The sequence below is a fragment of the Dendropsophus ebraccatus genome, chromosome 2, assembly GCF_027789765.1.
Source record: "Dendropsophus ebraccatus isolate aDenEbr1 chromosome 2, aDenEbr1.pat, whole genome shotgun sequence".
Taxonomy (NCBI): Eukaryota; Metazoa; Chordata; class Amphibia; order Anura; family Hylidae; genus Dendropsophus; species Dendropsophus ebraccatus.
Window position 1 is genome coordinate 73,329,878 of NC_091455.1, and position 20,656 is coordinate 73,350,533.

A 20,656-nucleotide genomic window follows, 5' to 3' on the forward strand; every position below is an offset into this window, starting at 1 on the left:
TATACTTAGATTGGGGTGTCATTGTGGGCGGTACTATACCGGGTACCCCCCTGTGGGCTTTATATATTTTAATTGTTTTTAGTTTGTGGGATCTATAATATTGAATATTGTACCTGTTATAATAAAGTACCTTTATTTATTACATTATTTTGGTGTGCTATGGTTTACGTATTTGGCATAGCTGTTTCTTTTTGATATAGTTATATTGGTTTATATGCCTACCATTTAGCACCCATCATTTATATTGAGTTGTGCATGTCCAAAATTTCTGTTAGGGACACGTTAACAGTCTGGTTGCTAGGAATACACTGCTTAGCTACAAATCATGGAGCATATTCCTAGAACAGATTACAACAAACTACCCCCAAGTTAATGATCATACACTGTGCTGCCTATTTAAAAGCAAAGCACATGTACCCTGTAGAGACATAGCATGTATTCCCTGTGGTACACTCACTATAACTCCACCACCTATGTCTTAAAATACTGAGGTCTGTAAGTCAGACTACATTATGCACTGAGGGCAAAGGTGGGGCAACATTGGGTTCGACTAACCTTTTTAGGCTATGTCATTTAGGACATTTTGGGGGGGATGTAAAAGACCCCAAAACAGCTGTTTTGCGGCTTATAATTCCCCTGAAATGGCCATATTTTCCCTGTTGAATTCAATAGGAAAATGGCTCTTTATGCACGCACTTTTTAAAGGGGTTATCCAGCGCTACAAAAACATGGCCACTTTTCCTCTTCTCGTCTCCAGTTCAGGTGTGGTTTGCAATTAAGCTCCATTTACTTCAATGGAACGGAGTTCCAAATCCAACCCAATCTGGAGACGAGGAAAAAGTGGCCCTGTTTTTGTACCGCTGGATATCTATTAATTTTATGGCTGTAAGTGTTACAGCTATAGAATTAAGTGCCAGGGACATATTTTTGAGCTATAGCTTTTAATGTAGTCCAAAAAATAGCTGGAAAAAGAAAAAAACTAAAAAGGTTTTAAAGTTCCAAATGCAAAAAAAAAGCTCAAACTTGTGTGAAAAAGGGCAGTTTTTTCAGGAACATAGCCTCTTTGTCCTTTTTTACGATGCATCTAATGGTTTTGTTGTATTGTTGCAACACCTACGTATCTGCTTTTGCCAGCTCCACTGAGGAGCATCAGTCGCAATTATGGGGGATGATAAAAAAAAAAGTCCCTTTTGCATTCTTTTGTGACGTTCACAGAAGTGTTGATGGGAATCTCAGATTTTATGTACGGTAGTAAACTATTGGTATACATTGGTTCATTGATTCACATTTACTCTCTTCTAGATTGCTTACCTCCTACCCCTTAGAACGTTCTGAGCTTTACCATACAGCCCTTTACTTACCTTTTTGTGCCTTTTATGCTTTATTTGAAAGCTACTTGTTGGTTATCTGCTCATACCATTTTTCTGTTGCCTGTGTGGTTATAAATAAATATTAGGCTCTTCGGTTTCTTTTTTTGGAGAAATTATCTTTCTAGTGAATACAGAAAGCTGAATTGTCATTAGTTGTTCTTGTAAAGTGCTGTATTCTGTGATGGCAATCAGTCGTAACAATTCTACAAATGCCACAGCCCCTCTTGCAATCCTCTTTAAATGGGAGTGATATACCGACATCAGATACTTGAGATGAAGGCAGCTGATATTTGCCATAGAATTACTGTAGGGTTGGGGTTCTTCTGTGACATTGCTATATGGGCTCAAACTACTTTTGAAGCCTGTGAATGGGTCTTCCCTTTTTTGTATTACAGGTTTAAGCCACATATGCTAGTTTACTGGTGATAGATCTTCATGTATCACGCATGTTCGAAAGAATCGCCTCATGTCTTCATGCAGAGGTGATCCTGGAAGCCAATGCTATGTGGATAAGTGATAAGCATGAAATCTACATTAATCATGTACATATTTTATATGAATTTGGAGACATTTGCTTAAAACTGTCCTAATGTGACCTGGCCACATTCGATGCTTGACTTTCTCTTCTTGTGGCTGACACCAGAGCTGTGAAATGGTATTATATATTCATTGAGCACGTTAATGCCAAAACCCCAGCAATAGTTATGGGCTGGATGGCCTATTCTTGGAGCCAGTGAAGCACATTCCAGTCCTTTTTTTGGAGATACAGGGTTGCTTGGTGCTTAGGTGCATACAATGGATTTGTAGTGTGATAGTACTCTCCAGTTCTCTATGGGTACCACTGTTGAGTAAAAAAGTGCTAGCAGAGTGATCCTGAGTGTAACAACCAATTGCCTTGTTCCTCTCACTGCTGGTGAATGACCATTTCGTATCCCCAAACTGAATGGTAAAACGAGCCCACTGCTAATCATGTAACTGGAATAAACAACCCTACAACTTCTACATGTTCCATTCAGTGTGTACACAGGTAGAGTGCAGATTTGCTCTTTTGTCAATATTCCTATTGTTTTAAATGACTAAATGAAGTGTTACTATTTCCTTCTGTCTGTTACAAATACATTTTGTATTTACTGATGTTGCTCCATTTTAAAGCATCACGTTCCAATTAATATTGTCACTTACCAGTATTTTTATTTCTCCCAACTTTATGTAAGTCTTAGTTAATGTTTCTTATGCAGGCATCATGCAACAGAGCAAATAAAGAATCAATTTTAAACTTGCATATTGTTTTCCTTGAGACCTTGGGTATCATTTAGTATTGTTGTACGTAAGATGGTCCACCGAAGTGTGTGTGTGGAGTATATTTACAAATGTCAACTATAGATAGGCCATTAAAGGGGTTATCCAGCGCTACAAAAACATGGCCACTTTCCCCCTACTGTTGTCTCCAGTTTGGGTGGGGTTTTGAAACTTAGTTCCATTGACGTAAATGGAGCTTAATTGCAAACCGCACCTGAAGAAATTGGCCAGTGTAGCACTGGATAACCCCTTTAAAGAAAACGGGCAGTGGGACTAGAGAAACAGACCAGGTGACTTTTTTTTTTTCCTGTTGATGATCTTATATGCTGCTTCTACCTAGTCTGATATAAATTATACTATAAAGATCTGGACATTTAACCCTTTGGGGACCAGGCCCAAAATGACCCAGTGGACCGCGCAAATTTTGATCTTAGTGTTTTCGTTTTTCCCTCCTCCCCTTCTAAGAGCTCTAGCACTTTCAGTTTTCTATCTACAAGCCATGTTAGTGCTTATTTGTTACAGGAATAGTTGTACTTTGTAATGGCGTCTTTCATTTTACCATAACACGTATGATGGAATTCCAAATATATTATTTATGAAGATATAAATAGGTGAAATCGTAAAAAAGAATGCAATATGGTAACGTTTGGGGGGTTCCTGTGTCTACGTAATGCACTATATGGTAACAGCGACATGATACAATTATTTTATAGGTCAGCCCGAACACAACCATATGCAGGTTACACAGATTCTCTAATGTTATATATATTTTTTTATGAAATCCTTTTTTTTGGAAATTAAATATTAATAAAATGGGCCTATTGTGACACTTATAACGGTTTTATTTTTTCACCTACGGGGCTGTATGGGGTGTCATTTTTTCCGCCATGATCTCTAGTTTTTATTAATACCATATTTGTGAAGATCGGATGTTTTGATCACTTTTTATTTTTTTTTTTAATATGTAACATAAAATCGGTAATCTGCGCACTTTTTCCCCTCTCTTCGTGTACGCCGTTCGCAATGACGCTTGTTATATTTTAATAGATCGGACGCACGCTTACGGTATATTATATGTTTATCTATTTATTTTTATATGTTTTATTTATATTATGGGAAAGGGGGGTGATTTCAACTTTTATTGGGGGAGGGGTTTTGGGGTAGTGTAATAGTGTTTTGAACTTTTTTTTTTTTTTACACATTTGAAGTCCCTTTGGGGGACTTCTACATACACTACTTTGATTTTTACGCTGACCATTGCTATGCCATAGGCACAGCATTGATCAGTGTTATCGGCGATCTGCTCATTGAGCCTGCCTGTGCAGGCTTAGTGCAGCCGATCGGACCGCACGGAGGCAGGTAAGAGACCTCCGGCGGTCCGTTTCAACGATCGGGACCCCGGCAGTCACACTGCGAGGGTCCCGATCGGTAAGTGACAGGGGACTCCCCCTGTCACACTTAAACGCCGAGATCGTGGCGTTTAAGGGGTTAATGACAGCGTGTCATTACCGGTGAGGTCCCGGATGCTCACTGCAGCCGGCCCCCACCTCCTATGAAGCGCGCTTCATAGCCGGAGAAACACCCAGGACGTAGGGTTACATCATGGGTCGTCTGGGGACAGACTTCCATGACGTAACCCTATGTCCAGGGTCGTCTAGGGGTTAAAGTGTAACTGTCATGTTTTTTTTTTCCGTACAAGTGATTTTAATAAACTCTGTAATAGAGGCTTTTTTTGCCTCATAAAACCTTTGTTCTCAGGAAGCAGTTTTCCAGCCTCCCCCCTCACTTCCCATCTGTTCATTATCAAGCAAATCTGTCTTCATTACAGAGAAGCAAGGGAAGACTGGTTCTGCTGTGTCCATTATATCCTATGAAGGGGGAGGGAGATGAGTGAGCAGGAAGAGGAGACATGAAGGTCAGCTGTTTGTAGACTGTCTGGGAATCTAAAATGCTAGATTCAGGGGTCAGAAAGGTCAGTGCTCATCTAGTAACTTGCTGAGAGAAGATTGCAGGGTGTTGTGTAGGACTGATATTTCTCTCCTACTCACTCACCCCTCTGGACCCCTCCTCTCTCCAGAGCATAATGGACACAGAAATCCTGCTTCTTCTGAAGTGAGGGGGGAGGTAAAAGGTTCTTTGAGTACAGAAGGAAGCTATCTTGCTAAATAAAACCATTTACAGAGTTTCTTAAATTGTCTTATACTATCGATATTTTCTGAAAAATGACAGTCACGCTTTGCTCATGTTTTATGCTTCTGGTCGTCCACCATTTTGTAGCCCATATTTGGACTTGTATTTTATCAATCTTTATGAGGTTTCCAGAACTGGACACAGTAAACCAGCTCTAACAAGAGCTTTATACAGCCCACATTCGATTGGCTTTACTGGTGACTTATTTTAGGTCAGAAATCACTACCCTAAATCTACCACTATCACTACCCTTTAACTGCTTATATCATGGATCTCCAAACTGCAGCCCTCCAGCTGTTGCAAAACTACATTTCCTATTGTGCCTGGAAAGCCAAAGCTTTAGCGGTCCGGGCTTTATGGAAGTTGTAGTTTCGCAACACCTGGAGGGCTGCAGTTTGGAGACCCATGGCTCATATAGTTAGGTAGTAGTTATACTCGATCCAGGTGCTTAAAGGAAATCTTGTCAGCTGTAATTCATGTTCCAAACGGCTGCCATCGTTAGATGCTATTACATCAAGGAGACACGTGGTACCATTTATATATCTAGCTGTGCTTCCAGGATGTAGAGAAATGCTTTTATTCTCTGGTGCAAAACAGAAGAGGCCTGTACAGCTGCAGGCTGTAATGCCTCCTCTCTCCCCCTCCCTACTTAACACCTGAAAGCTGAGTCCCACGCAGGGTCAGGTATGGAATGAGAAGTAAGGAGGTGTTACAGCTTGCTGCACTACAAGAGCTCAGGAAGCCTCTGACTCTTTACTATGTAATAAAAGCATTTTATTACATTCTGGAATCAGAAAAACTTTTTCCTATCTCACTTAAACATAAAAAAAAAATAATGGAACAGACCCTTGTGGCACTCCACTACTCTAGCCCTTAAACTTTTTTTTTTATATACACCAACCAAAAAGTAACGGCTGGCACACCAGTCAATATGTGGAGCAAGCCCGGGCTGTGTACTGAAGCTGGAACCGCTGTTATACCATTGGGTGGTGCTCTGCCGAAGACATGATTAATACCTTTCTACGTAGAAACACAGTAGCGGCACTCTCCCATAGGTAAAATTGCTTTAATTCATAGGCAAGAACATAGGACAAACAGTGCGATCCACAGGAAGAGCTACGAATCATTTCGCGCTACACGCGCATCAACAGGCTCATGAGCCTGTTGATGCGCGTGTAGCGCGAAACGATTCGTAGCTTTTCCTGTGGATCGCACTGTTTGTCCTATGTTCTTGCCTATGAATTAAAGCAATTTTACCTATGGGAGAGTGCCGCTACTGTGTTTCTACGTAAAAAGGTTTTTTTTTTATATATATATTGCTGCTAGAGACAAGCAAATTTGTTTTGCTTCCTACAAAGCAAAACAGATGAGTTCATATCCCTAAGGCTGCCCTCTCCATGCAGAGGGAGGACTGCTAGGAAAACACAGATACAGCCAAAGATGCATGGCTGCTTCATAACAGTGCTGCAAGTATTCAAACACTTTCCCTGCTCCCGACATGATATTGATCATGTCATACGGGAAAGGACTCCACCACAGGACTTCTCCATGCGTGTTTCATGGAACATTGGAATAAGCCCTTAGGACTACTTCTGGGTGTGAAGAATACAAAGAATATCTGACCTATGTCAACATACAAGGGCTGGACAGTTCATAACAAAATCATGGTAATTGTCCGGGCAGCCCATAGCATACAGCAGCAGTCTGCTGATGCCGCTCCTATTCCACGGAGTGACAGTAGTAGATCGTTGCTGTACGAGTCTTTTGTCTTTCTACATGTTTGAAAAACAAACGACACAACGATCAGCCTACATGAACAATGTCGGCTGATTGTTGCCTTCTATTCCACGGGACGCTTATCGGCTGGAATAGGGCCTTTAGCCTGGTTCAGTATGCAACACAATCATGGGGAAGACTGCTGACTTGACAGATGTCCAGAAGGCAGTCATTCACTCACTCCACAAGCAGGGTAAGCCACAAAAGTTCATTGCTAAAGAAGCTGGCTGTTCTCAGAGTGCTGTATCAAAGCATATTAATGGAAAGTTGAGTGGAAGGAAAAAGTGTGGTAGAAAAAGGTGCATAAGCAACCGGGAGAACCACAGTCTTAACAGGATTGTTTTTAGAGCACTTCATGCTTCCCTGTGCTGAAAAGATATTTGGAGATCTGATTTGACTTCAAATCTTTGGCAGATAATCTGTCAAATAATCTGTGTAAATGGACCCTAAAGGCCCTATTACACTGAACGATTATCAGACGTATTCGGCCGATGTGGGCCATTACGGACAATAATTGTCCTGTGTAATAGAACACAACGATCAGCCGACATGAACAATGTCGGCTGATTGTTGTACTCGTTTGTCTTTCAACATGTTGAAAGACAAACGACTCATATAGCAGCAATCCGCTGCCGTCGCTCCTCAGAATAGGAGCGACGGCAGCAGACCGCTGCTACATGCTATGGGCTGCCCGGATGATCTAGCGACAGTGATCGGGGGCCGCAGCAGTGCGCGGGGAACAAGTCGCCCCGTGTAAGAGGGGCTTAAGTCTCCTTAAAGCAACTCTGTACCCACAATCTGACCCCCCCCCCCCCCCCCCCAAACCACTTGTACTTTCGGATAGCTGCTTTTAATCCAAGATCTGTTCTGGGGTCCGTTCGGCAGGTGATGCAGTTATTGTCCAAAAAAACCTACTTTTAAACTTGAAGCCCGTGCCAAACGGGAGTATCTGTACCCTAACTTTGCACCACCCCTCCGTCCCTCCTCCCGGCCTCTTCATCATTAGGAATGCCACTGAAACATTTTCTCAAAACATTGCACAAGTCCTTAAAAGGGGTAGTGCGGCGCTAAACAATTATTCACTAAATAACACACATTACAAAGTTATACAACTTTGTAATGTATGTTATTTTAGTGAATAGCCCCCTTCCCCGTGTTTACCCCCACCCACACCAGACCCAGAAGTGTAGTGCTCTATACATACCTGCTGCGTCATCAGCTACTCAGCCGCGATAATCGCTGATGACGCGGCAGAAGGCGGCTGGCCGGCCGGCGCGGTTCTTCCGTCCGTCCGAAGATTACATCATTGGCACAAGATGGCGGACGGGGTCGGCTAGAAGCAGGTATGTATAGAGCACTACACTTCCGGGTCTGGTGTGGGTGGGGGGAAACACGGGGAAGGGGACGATTCACTAACATAACATACAAAACAAAGTTGTATAACTTTGTAATGTGTGTTATTTAGTGAATAATTGTTTAGCGCCGCACTACCCCTTTAACGATCCAGCCCATGTGCCGGGCTCCCACAAGTAGGGAATAGGAGGCAATCTGCCTGAACATTCCTAATGAAGAAGAGGGTGAAGAGGAGGGACGAAGAGAGGTTGTGCAAAGTTAGGGCACAGATACCCCCTTTTTACACGGGCTTCAAGTTTAAAAGTATTTTTTTAGGACAATAACTGCATCACCTGCGGAAAAGACCGCAGGACTGATCTTGGATATCTGAAGGTACAAGTGGTTTCGGGGGGTCAGATTGTGGGTACAGAGTCGATTTAAGTCTACATCACATGAAGTAAACAATAGGAAGAGTGTATTGAAACTTATTAATAAATTTTTATTCAGACAAGCAAATAAACTTGTATTACAACTGAACTTTAAACAGCATGATTAAAGACTGTGGTACTCCAGGGAGTACAACAGATATGTACATTTATATGTAGACCAATAGTGATGCACCTCATAGCTGATCATGATCAAGTTAAATAAAAAAAAAGCAAACTTGACTTGAAGCACGTGAATCAACACATATCCTTCAGGTCATGACCAGCATGAAAACAAATGATAACAGAGGTACTTAACAGCAATGTTGCCTGCCTATAAGTACAGCAATATGCTGCATTTAAGGATTAAAATCAGTATCTAATGTAGTGTTAGCACTGAGCCCTTAAGAAAGAAAAAAAGGGTATGTGTCCCCTTTATTTCTCAGTTAACACACACATCCCAATAAGGAAATTATTCACACATTAAGAAAGTGATGGGGGATACACTTAATAAAAAACCCTTTGCCCCTAATACTGGAACTTTTCTACAATGATTTGGAACAGACTGATTAGTAGAAGTCACTGCAGGTTATGGCCTATTGATACATAACAGTGCTACTGCATATGGCAAGCCACATTAGTACCCATTTATACTGTAGGCTCCTTATATATGGTATTTAGGGCACAGAACATATATGCAAGCACTTTAGTACCAGCTCCAGCAGTAAAAGACTTAGGAAGTGAACCTTCTGAATGATGACAACCTAGAGTAGTGCTTTAAGTCCTCACAGATATAAAGTTACTCATCAGCCAGTTCAAGTTTTTTGACATCTCAGGAAGACAGGAGACTTAAGGCTTTGGTGGCAATCCTCTGAGAGTTCATAGTCAATCTTCCCTCCTAAAGTAGAATAGGAATAACAAGACAAGAAAGGCCAATAATATGGTCTTGGGTTTGAGATCAAGCTGAATTTTCCAGGAAATCAATACCCATATTAGTAGGTGGAGGAAGCAGTGCTCATAGCATCATCTGCAAGTTTGGTGCTAGCAGGGTGAATACTGGCAAAATACTTGACATCTTTATCATAATCCATCTGTAAAGCCACAATAGTCTGCTCCACAGCTTCTTGGTGAGAGTTGGCAGAGGTGAGGAAGTATTCTGGGGACAAGTGGAAAAAATTAAATATGTGAATCAGTTTACATTAAAATAGCTGTACTTGTCAACAGTTCACCACAAATGTCAAAGAAATATATAAAAACATGGAGGGCAACCTACAAGCACCCTAATGAAAATGTAACCCCTTCCCAAGCCACGACTGTTCCTGCAAACTGCAAGTGCAGATGAGTGGCGCAACTGTGGGCATGCCCTCATCTGCGATACTGCGCATGATATACAGGGCGCTTGCGCATACTAGCAAGTCGACGCGTGGCCCTTGCCAGCAACATCATCAGGAAGCAGGGCCAGGCAGAAAAGAGGGAGGAGGAAGTGATGGTGAGATGTGCCTAAGTGTGGCACAAACTCCTCACCACTACAAGTTACAGACAAGAATTAAAAAAAAAAAAAAAAAAAAAACACTACTGGACCGAATGCTACAAGAAAGGTACTGCATACATTAACGGACATGCACCTTCACTGCACTGTCAGCACCACGGCACCAGCCCAGTAAATGCAGGAAAAAAAAAGCACTGTATGTGCATTTGCCATAATAAGTGTATATTGGTGATTTGTATAACTTTTGAGGGGTAATAATATATTACTATAAAAAGATTTCGCCCGACTTCTCCTTTAAGAGGTTAAACCCTAAAAATTACCATTAAGGCACTGATTTAGTAGTAATAAATATAACATTGTAATTTGGAGTGCACCAAAGTGACCATACTAATATAACCAAAAGTGCATTTCTGTCTGGCACTACAGAAGCACAGTGACTCTTCTGCACATCTACAGCTGAGTTGTTCATAACTAGCACACACACACACACACACACACACACACACACACACACACACAATGTAAAAAAGGGCTCTTGTGGAATATGTAGCATTAAGTTTACGCTAGGGTAGCAGTGTACCACTGCACACTTTATTAAGCATAGAAAATTCTGCAAAAATGATCAACATGTGCCTAATTTTGCTTAAGAAAAGCAAGATAATGCACAGTGCATTAAAAGGGTAATCATGAATATTAATGTCTTTGCTCACCTTTCTCTAACAGTGTTTGCTTTAAGGTTTTTGCAAGGAGGACTCTGACATTTGGTACTCTATCAGATGCAAGCTGAAGTAAATGTGGCATTAAATGCATAGCAAATTGCTCCATAGGAAGACAGTCATCTTCAATGAGGGCCTGTTAAAGCAAACAGATTATATTTTATCAAAAAATACAAGCTAAGGTTTTACTTGGATCACAAGCGTCTCATGTGCCTATATCTTATCAAAACCGCAAATATGATATGTTACCCAGCTGCTTTAACCCATCAGAACAGGGCTTGCAGATATCTAAACTGAAAGAAAGAAAGAAAAAAAAAAAGGAAAAGAAAAGAACAAACCACTGTGCTTTGTATTATGCATGTTCTGATGAAAGTCACATCCAATAGAAATAAAGATTAAAGTGAGAACAAACCTGGCATATGAACACGAATGTCTGTCGTCCTGACCATTTTGTGCTCCGACAGAATTGCTCCACAAGCTTATTCATGAGGTCCAGGACCAAGGTTGGAGAGGGAGCCAAGTACAACTTCTTTACCATTTCACTAACCTGCAAAGCACACCTTTTAGAATAAATGAAAGACCAAGCTAACCATTATATTTACTAGAGATCAGAGACGCTTATACTACAAACGGGAGATGCAAGATTTTCTCCCCCACCCAAACACTTATCTTTCTCTGTTTTACTGAAAGTCTGAATAAAATGTATAAAATTGTGGATGAAAAAATGAGCAGGAAGCACACTCACCAGTTTATACGATATCCAGCGTACAGATGAAACTTTGTCTCCACAAAGAGTTAAAGCAATAGGGAGTAAATAGTCATAAACATCTCTGGGACTGTACAGTTCAAGTAGAAGAATCAATTGCCTAAAAAGAGCAGCAAAAGACACACACCAGTTATTTACTAGTTTCCCAGATTATCAGGAGACTTTAAGCAAACGTGCTGCACTTATACAATGTTTCAACACATCAAAATGCATAAGATGTGCACAATGAAATTCCTGCACCAAGTTGTCAAATTTGTATGATATATGTATCTGTAGTGGTTCTTACATGGTTTTATTTAATCCCTTCAGGATCTAAGACGTACTGGTACGTCACATGAGCCTGACACTTAAGGACCTATGACATACTAGTATGCCATGATGTTCAGTAGCTGAGTGCGCTTTACAGAGGATGAAAGTGCAGATAGTAGCCAGGTCCTGACAGTCAATGGCTGACAGCAGCGATCGTGCTGCTGCCTGCCATTAACCCCTTAAGTGTGCCGTTTAGGTTCCAGGAGTGGCTACACCAATGAGCTACTAATAAAAGCTATATTTCCCCTATAGGGAAACCTATATAAACATGGTTATCATTGTATTCAGACGGACCTAAGAAATAGAGATCACGTGCTTGCTTCTGTAGTTGGCTCCATATCAGGCCGTCTAAAAAAGACCTTTAGAGGCTGAACCATGGAAAGAATAGACATAACGTGTTGGAACCAACATGGACCACAGCCTGTATAAATCCGAAACAAATAAATCTGTCAGGTGACAGAGGGCAAAAAAAAAGGTGAATGAATGGACAAAGCCTATTGTAAATGAAGGTCCTTCCAAAGACAATAAAATGGAGACTCAAAAATGCTGGACAATGCTAACCATCTGAGTGATAAGAATGAAGTCAAACAGCAGGACAGCAGGAGTCACATGTGGATGGGCATAAAACGCCCAATAGAGTCATGAAAAGGACAAGGACCTTACTTTACCCAAAGGACGCCACCTACAGTTTACCTCTGCATTATTGTCTTGTAAGCATAAAGGAATTGTGCTGATTGGCTGAGACAGTATTTGGAGGTGTTCCAAGGATGGTGATGGTGATGGTGTGTGTGTGTGTGTGTGGTATATAAGGTTGCACACAAATGAATAGTTAGGCACTTCCTAACTCCCACCATCCCTTCCTACCATCCTACCTTCCCTTATATTCCTATCCCTTAGTTAGTCTCCCATTTTGTATATATGTATGTTTCCTCTTTGTAATAAACCCCTTAAAGATTCAGTTGTCCTTGATCAGTTAATATGGCACCCTAAACCTAAGCAGATTCTACATAACGTGGCATACATTAACAAACATTTCATTCCACCCACTGTTGAATACTTGAAATATAAGTCTAGTTCCATAAGGCACATACTCTGCCAGTTCTGCCCTGAAACGCCAGTTCCGACAATTATCAGTCACCAAAAATTCTTGCAACTGATACAGGTATTCTCGTCTTTTGTCAGGTTGAAGAAGCTGAAAAATAGGGAAATTTGCAAATGTTATTTATACATACAATGAAAATTAAAAAACAAACAAACAAACAAACAAACAAACAAACAACAAAAAAACGTGAATCCCAGCTCTAATGGGCATTTCTGGTGACCCAGAGCTACTGCACAGTAATGTCCTCCCTTCTCTAGGCAGCCGGCATGCTCAGCTGCACAGGAGACACGCAAGCTGCCTGGAGAGGGAGGAAGTCACGGTGCACGGCGCTCGGATCACCCCCAATATGCCAACAGCATCACCGTTCATACTACTAGCAGTCCATCAGTCTTGGGCAGATGCAGAAGAATGAGAGCAACCCAGGAGCTCCTGTGCAGCGATGTCCTCCCTCTCCAGAAGGCCAGGGCTGCATAGGAGAGACGCTGGTCGTCAGGAGTGGAAGGACATTACTGTGCAGGAAGAGGGATGCGGTAGATGCATTGGTGATTTCACAAGCTCCATGCGCAGTAACATCCTCCCTTCCTTTCCTGGAAGCTGGCATGTCTACTATGCAGCAGAGCGCGCTGGTCGCATGAACAATGAGGACATCACTATGCAGGAGCTCCAGGTCACCAGAAATGCCCAGAAATTGTATGGAAATGCTGGTGCAAGAGAAATAATACACTAACTCTTAGTAGTGCATGGTTGGGGGACCCCTGTTTAACATGCAGGAATTAGCACATTTTCAGCATCCAAAACACCGTGTGAACGTACCCTTAATATGTTTGCATTCTTCATCAAACTAGCAAGAGTAGTCAATATTTTAAATAAACTGACACTAGTACAGCCAAAGAGCTTCTCACATTTGTATACAGATTAGATTATATATATATATATATATATATATATAACCCTAACATATTATATGTGGTCAAGTGTACACACTCACTTTTAAAAAGTCGTAGAGATGTTTTAGGACACCTATCCTGACTTCATCGAGGTCCTTTAGAAACCCATTGAAGATTGGCAGTAGGTCTGCAGCAGTAAGGGAATCACCAAGTATTAATGCTAGTTCATGAATGGAAAAGGCTAATGTTCTTCGTACCTTCCACTGAATTGAGAAGGAAATAGAAAAAAAGAGAAAGACGTAAGCATTTGGAACACCAGCATAGTAGATTTCTCTTCATGCTTTCAAAGCATTGCTGCAAAGAGATCCAATAGTGAAAAGGAAACAATACCTGCATGTCTGCTGCTAGTGTCTCATAAGTATCTCTGAGACAGTGCCAATTCTGTCTACCGAGTGTAAGGGCCACTCCTGGAATGCTATAGGCACAATGTTTGGCTATTTCTGTATCAACAGTCTGGGCACGGGATGGGTCAGTCATTGATAAATACTGATCCAATAAGGCCTGAGGTACAACATCCTAGCAACACACAAAAAATAAAAATCATGGTATAATATTTACACTCTGATAGCAAGAATGCACAGGGTAAGAACGGCTCTCCACACACCTGCACTTTAGACTTCTTTTCCTCTTCAGGGCTATAGCTGCTGTTAGTGCTCAAGTCAGAATCATTGTGGATGTAGCGCAAGGTGGACTGCATGCACTGTACATGGTTTTGGAGGAAAGCATATGATACAAAATTAATTTGTCTTTACCCTCAGCAATTTGGAAATAACACCCCCAAAGTTGTATTCCATTGTAAAATTCTCACCTTGCCAAGTCAATTGTCAGCACTCTAGTGCTTCCTACTGCCTCTGTTTACTTCCCCTGATGAAATTCCGGACATACAGCAGCAAATTAGGCAGCAGTGCATTTTGTACAGCATCAAGATAACACTTCATCAGGGGAAGTAAAAAGAGGCACTGAGCAGACCAGAGAGCTGGAGCAGAACTCTGCAAGCTATGTATGCTGTGTTTTATTTTACACCCCTAGCAGGATTTTTTTTTAACGCGTGAGGTCGAAAAGACAATTGTAGTTTTCTAGGCATACTCTGCGACCTGTGCAAAGGTCATTGTTTATAGAGGAGAAGACTGAGCAGTGACCACCACCTCACTGTTAATAGCCTGGTCCTCTTATCAATCTACTTTTGTCACTTTTCACTGTATGCCTGTCTGTGATAAGGGGGAAAACTGATGTAAAGTCCCCTACAGAACAGGAAGTGTAAACTTATCATTAGGTGTTGTGACTACAATATAATATACAATAAATAATGATTTTATAATATATAGAAAATAAAAAATAAAATTTTAAGGGGGAAAAAAAAAAAAAAAAATTCTCAGAGGCCTTCTGGTGTCCTATGGATCTCTGGTGTTTCCGCTGAACGATCCCGCCTCCACATCTGAGACAGACAATTCTTAACTGTGACAGCCTGCTCAGCCAATTACTGACTGAGATGGGAAAGTGCTGCAGCCAGAGATTGGCCAAGTGGGCCATCACCGATGATGAATCAGTCTTGGAAGTGGAGACTGAACCGTTCAGCAGGGAACACCGGTGACTCACACGAAGACACCAGGAGAATGTCGAGAGGTAATCATGGCTTCTTTATTGTTTTCCATATACTTCCAACAAGAAATAAAAACTTTTCCCACACTGGTAATGACACTGTTTAATGTATCAGTTTTTAAAAGGTTTAAAAACGTACAGAAAAACAGTGTACGCAAAAAAAAACCAAAAAAACTGTTCCAATCCTTTTTTTATAATGGAAGTCAATGGAAAAACTGATGCACACAATTGAGTTTCATTTGTTTTTTTTTTCCCTTCATAAAACGGATAGGATAAGACAAACTGCAAAAATGCAGCGTGAACCTAGCCTAACCCCTTTAAAGCGACTCTGTACCCACAATCTGACCCCCCAAACCACTTGTACCTTCGGATAGCTGCTTTTAATCCAAGATCTGTCCTGGGGTCCGTTCGGCAGGGGATGCAGTTATTGTCATAAAAAACAACTTTTAATCCTTCAGCGCTGTGTCTAACGGCCGGGGCTTACATTTGTATATGCATTAGGCTGGCACACCCTCTCTGTCCTTCCTCCCCACCCTCCTAATCATTAGGAATGCTCCAGGCAGATTTCTTCCTATTCCCCACCTGTGTGTATAATGAACATGGGCTGAATCGTTAATACACCTGTGCAAAGCTCAAACAGCAGTAAAAGTTCCTGGATCATTCCTAATGATGAGGAGGGTGGGGAGGAAGGACGGAGAGGTGGTGCCAGCCTAATGCATATACAAATGTAAGCCCCGGCCGTTAGACACAGCACTGCTGGATTAAAAGTTGTTTTTATGACCATAACTGCATCCCCTGCCGAATGGACCCCAGGACAGATCTTAGATTAAAAGCAGCTATCCGAAGGTACAAGTGGTTTGGGGGGGGGAGACAGATTGCGGGTACAGAGTCGCTTTAAACACAGAGGCCTTACCAATATTAAATGAACTGCACATCTGAAATAACAGCAGTTAAAAGGCCACACTTTATAATTAACGAAACAAAAAGAATTTCCTTACCTCTACAGAATCTGTGATTAGAGGGATTGAGTCATCTTGTGAGACTTTGCAGTTTATCCTCCCTGTCTCAATTGTGTCATTGCGGTAGATGATCTCCTGATTCAAGTGAGAGGATTTTTTATCTTCCTGAGTTTCTAAGCTGGAGGCTTTAAGGGCAGCAGTAAGGACATCAACTTGTGCTAAAAGGAGGGGGGGGGGGGGGGGGGGGGGGAAGTAAAATATAAAGCTATAAAGTGCTATGATAAAGGCACAATCTCTGTTCTAGGGGTGGTCTGCCCTTATTACATAACATTCTCTGGTCCTGTGGACACAATTGAGATTTAAAGGGAATCTGTCAGCACCTTTTCTGCTTCTGAGGTGCTGACATTGTAAGGAAGGAGTGTGTGTTAGTGTGTTAACTTAATTTTTTCGGTAGCCGCTGTACTTTTTCCACAATCTGATCCGTAACTTGCGGCACAAGTGCTAAAGAGGAGTCATGGTGCCACACTTTGTCCCGCCTCCCATCTACTTCCTCCTCCCAGCTTCACCTGAATATTCATTGCAGGCTGGCTCCGGCCTTCCTTGCGACGACATCTGGCTGTGCGGCGCACAGTCCTGATGAACAATTCGTGCGTGCGCCGCACAGCGTAAGAGCGGTGCAGGCGCACTGTGCGCATCAACTGAGGACATAGGCACCGGCCAGAATTGTTCGTCGGAAGCGCATGCGCCGCACAGAGCCAGGGCGCATGGGCGAACTGACAAGGGTGTGCGCGGCCTTTGCAGTCAACGGAGCATGCGCAGCGACAGATGTCATCTCCAGGAAGGCCAGAGCCAGCCCGCAATAAATATTCAGGTGAATCTGGGAGGAGGAAGCAGTTGGGAGGCGGGACGAAGTGCAGCACCATGACCCCTTTTGGCACTTGTGACGCAAGTTACGGATCAGATGGTGGAAAAGTACAGCGGCTACCGCAAAAATGAAGGTAACACAAACACTAACACACACCTTCCTCACAATTTCAGCACCTCAGAAGCAGAAAAGAAGCTGACAGATTCCCTTTAAGCTAGATCTCCAATCTAAGATTTCTCTGGTACACCCATTCCACAGAATCTGCAATTCTCTTAGGCTCAATGTAGTAATGGTTATGAATGGTGGTCAGCTGTCCAGTTTCCTAGTGGGACAACAGTTACTAAACTAGAGAATTATATATGCTTTGTCTAAAATCCCCCCCCCCCCCCCCAGCCGCACACACATACACACACCAGACGCTGGTCTTTATGTCGCAATAGGCGGAGGAAGTCCTGTGAACCATGTTGATTCAACAATGACAATGGTACGCCTGTAGAAAAACCCTGAGAAGAGACAGTTGGCAGAGACAATTGTAGTTTTCTAGGCATACTCTGCGACCTGTACAAAGGTCATTGTGTATGGAGGAGAAGACTGAGCAGTGACCACCACCTTACTGTTTATAGCCTGGTCCTCTCCTCTTATCAATCTACTTTTGTCACTTTTCACTGTATGCCTGTCTGTGATAAGGGGGAAAACTGATGTAAAGTCCCCTATAGAACAGGAAGTGTAAGCTTATCATTAGGTGTTGTAACTAAAATAAAAAATATGAATTTTAAGGGTGAAGAAAAAAAAAAAAAAGATAAAAAAATTCTCAGAGCTCTTCTGGTGTCCTATGGATCTCCGATGTTTCCGCTGAACGATCCCACCTACACATCTGAGACAGACAATTCTTAACCATGACAGCCTGCTCAGCCAATTACTGACTGAGATGGGACAGTGCTGCAGCCAGTGATTGGCCGAGTGGGCCATCACCGATGATGAATCAGTCTCGGAAGTGGAGACTGAACCGTTCGGTAGAGAACACCGGTGACTCACAGAAAGACACATAGTTGGCAGAGGTCCTTTACAGAAACTGCATTAAAATCATATTAGGTCTCCACAATCCAAGGTGCCATATATCCATACCCCTCATTTGACTTGATAGGTCTTTGTAATGTCCAGGATACAATGCCATGTACACTTTGTACTTGTTATTACATCCTTAGCTGTATGTCATTCTGTGGCATTTAACCCCTTCTCAAAGCATACATTAGGGGACTTAATGGCCAAGTTCTTTTTTTCTTTCGTTTTTCCATGGTCACCTCCTAAGCAGTGTTACTTAGATTTTTCCATCAACACAGAAATAAAGAGCTTATTTTTAACTTTATTAGTACCTGAGCAATACAGAGAACCTTTTAATTTTAACACACAATGAACAGTGGTGTTCACTAACTCACTTCTGAGATTATGGTCCATACATGAAAGATGTACTATGGACTGGAATCACTGGACTCCCGGCACGACGATTCATTACGATGACGGGAGTGCAGAATCAGTTAAATTCTTTGTGCTACTGTACTGGCATAGCTGGCAGCTGTGCCTTACAACTACGGCCATATTTCTTTCATTTTACGCGTTTGAACGTAACTCAGTACAATACAGGTAAAACTCTTGACGTAAACCATATGGATCATGTATAGATATATACAAGAAATCCACAAAAAATTGATTAACCCTTTTTGCAGAGAATTGAAAATTTCACACTTGGCTTGAATTAAGTTCTCCAACTGCTCGGTTCTGGAACAGCCTTCCAAAACCAATTGAGTTGGAGAATAGAGGTATTACTTTATCTATGTACACACACACACCACTTATTTTCTGGCGGATAAGACTGCTGACTTTTTTTTAAGCATTCTTTATTTTAAGTTTTAATTTTTTCCCAACATACGACCCCCTGAATTCTAAAGTGTTTGCCAGTGGTTCGCCTTATACGCCGGAAAATGTTAACCCCTGTCTGACCGCAGCAGGGTTTACTACCTGGAGCCCTGCTGCAGTAAGGCAGGGGTTAACTCACCTGAGACCCAGCCGTGCGTCTCCGGTCCAGTACATGGCCTGTCCCGGAGGTCCCCAAAGCTCTCCCGGGCAGCCGAGGGGCTGATCGGAGAAGCTTAGCTGCTGGGGAGAACTTCAGGGACTTCTACAGCCTCTTTCATTCTCTCGAATCTCTGTCGGCAGCTGAGCATCTCAGAGCTTCTCCGAACCTCAGCAGCCCGGGAGAGCTTTGGGAATCTCCAGCGCAGGCAGTGGACTGGAGACGCACGGGTGCCAGGAACAGGTCACAGGTGAGATTTTTTTTTTTTTTTTTTTTAATAGTGGTTGCCCCATACGATGGGGATGCGGACATTTTTTTAGCTCCCCCACCGTTTGGGCCGACCATACCTGGCGTATAAGACAACCCCCAACTACTAAGATGATTTTTCTGAGTTAAAAAGTCATCATAATGCCGGGAAAATACGGTATATATAATTAGTGTGTGCTGAAAATAAGTAAATAAATTCGTAAACCATAATAAAGTGATGGATAAATCATAAAATTCTCAGCAGAAATGTTTACATAAGTCAACATCTAGCTTTCATTCTCTACTGTAGGTAATCAGTCTTCTCAAAGTTACTTTCCACACAAAGCAGAATATGCACACCACAGCATTGAGTGCTGCCAAAATGATACAATACTGAACTCTCAGATGAATGTTCAAAGCACTGAAAACATCCACGACTGCAAATATGGAATGACCAGATATTAAACTAGCATTATTTATCTCGTAAAAGCATGTATGCACTGGATCACAAGTCTCACTCAGACAAAAGACTAAAATGGTCACCTTTAACATCAGGATCATCTATGTGCGGCTCCAGGTTTTCAATCATCTCTTCCAACTCCTTTCTTGTAGCCATGGCTATATTTGGAGAGCCAGGGGATGAGGACTTCTGAATGGATAATCTACTGTCTGGGCTATGTGCTTCAGCTTGTGTATGCCGAAGTTCCAAATCTATATCTATTTCAGGAATTGGAGTCCTCCAGTAATGGAACGAATTGAATAGCTCTTGCTCAGTAACTGGGTTCTCCTGAGACTGCAATTCGGAAACTTGAGATTCTTCTACACCTGGAGAACCCTGTTCTGGTTTAACAGAGTCAAGTGAGTTCTCTAAAGGCAAAGTGCAATGTGAAAGTAAGTCAACAGAGTGATTGCTGAACCTAAAAAGGTCATCTGAAGCTGGATCATCATCCAAGTTGGTTTTTAGCTTCACAGTGAAGGTACCAGGGTTGCTCACTGTTTGAAATTCATCTTCTCTTGTAACTGCATCTTTCTGTGTAACACTCTCTGTATCTTCCAGCACGTGCTCATTTGATGGACTGCTAAAATAATGAACAATTTAAAACTTAGTATCAATAAAAACTAGGAAAACATGACACAACATTGTAAACTTGCTACAGCCCATATTATATATAACTTATATCCCCCCAACACTGTT

General features: G+C 42.0%; 1 protein-coding gene across 4 annotated transcripts in view; it reads right to left on the reverse strand.

Annotated features, from left to right (window-relative positions):
• Positions 1–8,445: 8,445 nt before the first annotated feature.
• Positions 8,446–20,656, reverse strand: part of PPP4R1 (protein phosphatase 4 regulatory subunit 1) — a 36,937-nt gene continuing 24,726 nt past the window's right edge. For all 4 annotated transcript variants that reach the window (XM_069957776.1, XM_069957778.1, XM_069957779.1 and 1 more), the window contains exons 11-20: positions 20,005–20,540; positions 16,319–16,497; positions 14,326–14,421; positions 14,052–14,237; positions 13,763–13,924; positions 12,764–12,864; positions 11,343–11,463; positions 11,010–11,144; positions 10,592–10,733; positions 8,446–9,548 (exon numbers count right to left, since the gene is read on the reverse strand). In XM_069957776.1, coding sequence (XP_069813877.1) covers positions 9,385–9,548; positions 10,592–10,733; positions 11,010–11,144; positions 11,343–11,463; positions 12,764–12,864; positions 13,763–13,924; positions 14,052–14,237; positions 14,326–14,421; positions 16,319–16,497; positions 20,005–20,540 — 1,822 coding nt within the window. In that variant the 3' untranslated portion in view covers positions 8,446–9,384. The remainder of the gene's footprint in view (positions 9,549–10,591; positions 10,734–11,009; positions 11,145–11,342; positions 11,464–12,763; positions 12,865–13,762; positions 13,925–14,051; positions 14,238–14,325; positions 14,422–16,318; positions 16,498–20,004; positions 20,541–20,656) is intronic.